This window comes from Merops nubicus, unplaced genomic scaffold (genome assembly GCF_000691845.1).
Source record: "Merops nubicus isolate BGI_N331 unplaced genomic scaffold, ASM69184v1 scaffold5084, whole genome shotgun sequence".
NCBI lineage: Eukaryota > Metazoa > Chordata > Aves > Coraciiformes > Meropidae > Merops > Merops nubicus.
In genome coordinates, this window is record NW_008602120.1 from 1 (window position 1) to 1,133 (window position 1,133).

The following is a 1,133-nucleotide window of genomic DNA, read 5'->3' on the forward strand; positions in this document are numbered from 1 at the left end:
TTACAGCTGACCTGGTTATTACCTGCTTTTATTTGTCCCCTGGCATGATACTGACACTACTTAACTGCTTCCCTGATTGATCTTGGCAACCAAACTGCTACCAGAACTGAAGAGTTTATTGTATTTTATGAACTAACTGATGAAGTGTTCCAGGCTGATACTGTTTTCCTTCTGTAGTTAAGTGGAAAGACAAACCAGATTTCAGCTGTTTTTTTTTTTTAGTAACTATTAAGTTCTTTAAGTTACATTCACAAACTTTTTAAGAGGAAAAAATCACAAGCAGCATCTCATCACTTTGCTCTACTTACCATTAAAGCCCAAATGCCGTTCACACGCAGGGCAAGATTTTCACTCTGTGTTAAACTACATAGAAGTTCTATGGCTCCTGATTCTAAAATAGGCTAAAATGAAGGTGGAAATGAAAGGGGGAATAAAAAAAAAAATAAATCTTTAAAACACTAGTCTAATTAGACATATATACAAATGTAAATGTAATCAAAGTCTTGCTTATATCTTATTGCTGAGTTTACAAGATGTCCATTCCCCTCACATGAACTGGTCAAGCCATACCATAAATTCATAAGCACTAAAAAATAGTCTTCCTTGAGCAATCACATCATTTTGGGATTCAAGTGGGATGTATGAGACTATGTAAAGGAGGTTAAGGACAATGAAAGTTACTTGATATCTTCCTGGGTGTTTAATCTTTGTGTTTAGTATTCAAGCCAAACCCAAATCCAACAGAAACGCTTTAGCATAACAAAGAAAACTGGAGACTGTTCTTGATGTTTAGATTGAAATGCAAAACCCTGTAGTATCACATCTTTAAATGACAGGAAAAATATCAGTACATGCATCTTTTCTTCCAAACTGATCAGTGCAATGGAAGTTAAGTCTGGAACAATTGCTTTCAGCCTGAATCAAATTTGAAGTACTAGTTTTACCTGTGACCTGATGAGCTCGTGCACTAAAAGGATTCATCCATTGCCACGTGCTGCTCTAGTTGGCAAAATGTTCATTTCTTCCACAAGTTGCTGCTTGAAAAGCAGTGAGTAATTGAACATTACTGCAGTTTGGGGAATTTGGGTGGGTTTTTAACCCACTTAAGAGCTGAATTCTTCAGAAAGCAGGAA

The 1,133-nt window shown here is 36.2% G+C and overlaps 1 protein-coding gene across 1 annotated transcript in view; it reads right to left on the minus strand.

Moving 5' to 3' along the window:
- Positions 1-308: 308 nt before the first annotated feature.
- Positions 309-1,133, minus strand: part of ARMC8 (armadillo repeat containing 8) — a gene marked incomplete at both ends in the record, with an annotated part of 41,432 nt that continues 40,607 nt past the window's right edge. The window contains one exon of the mRNA XM_008938223.1: positions 309-401. Coding sequence (XP_008936471.1) covers positions 309-401 — 93 coding nt within the window. The remainder of the gene's footprint in view (positions 402-1,133) is intronic.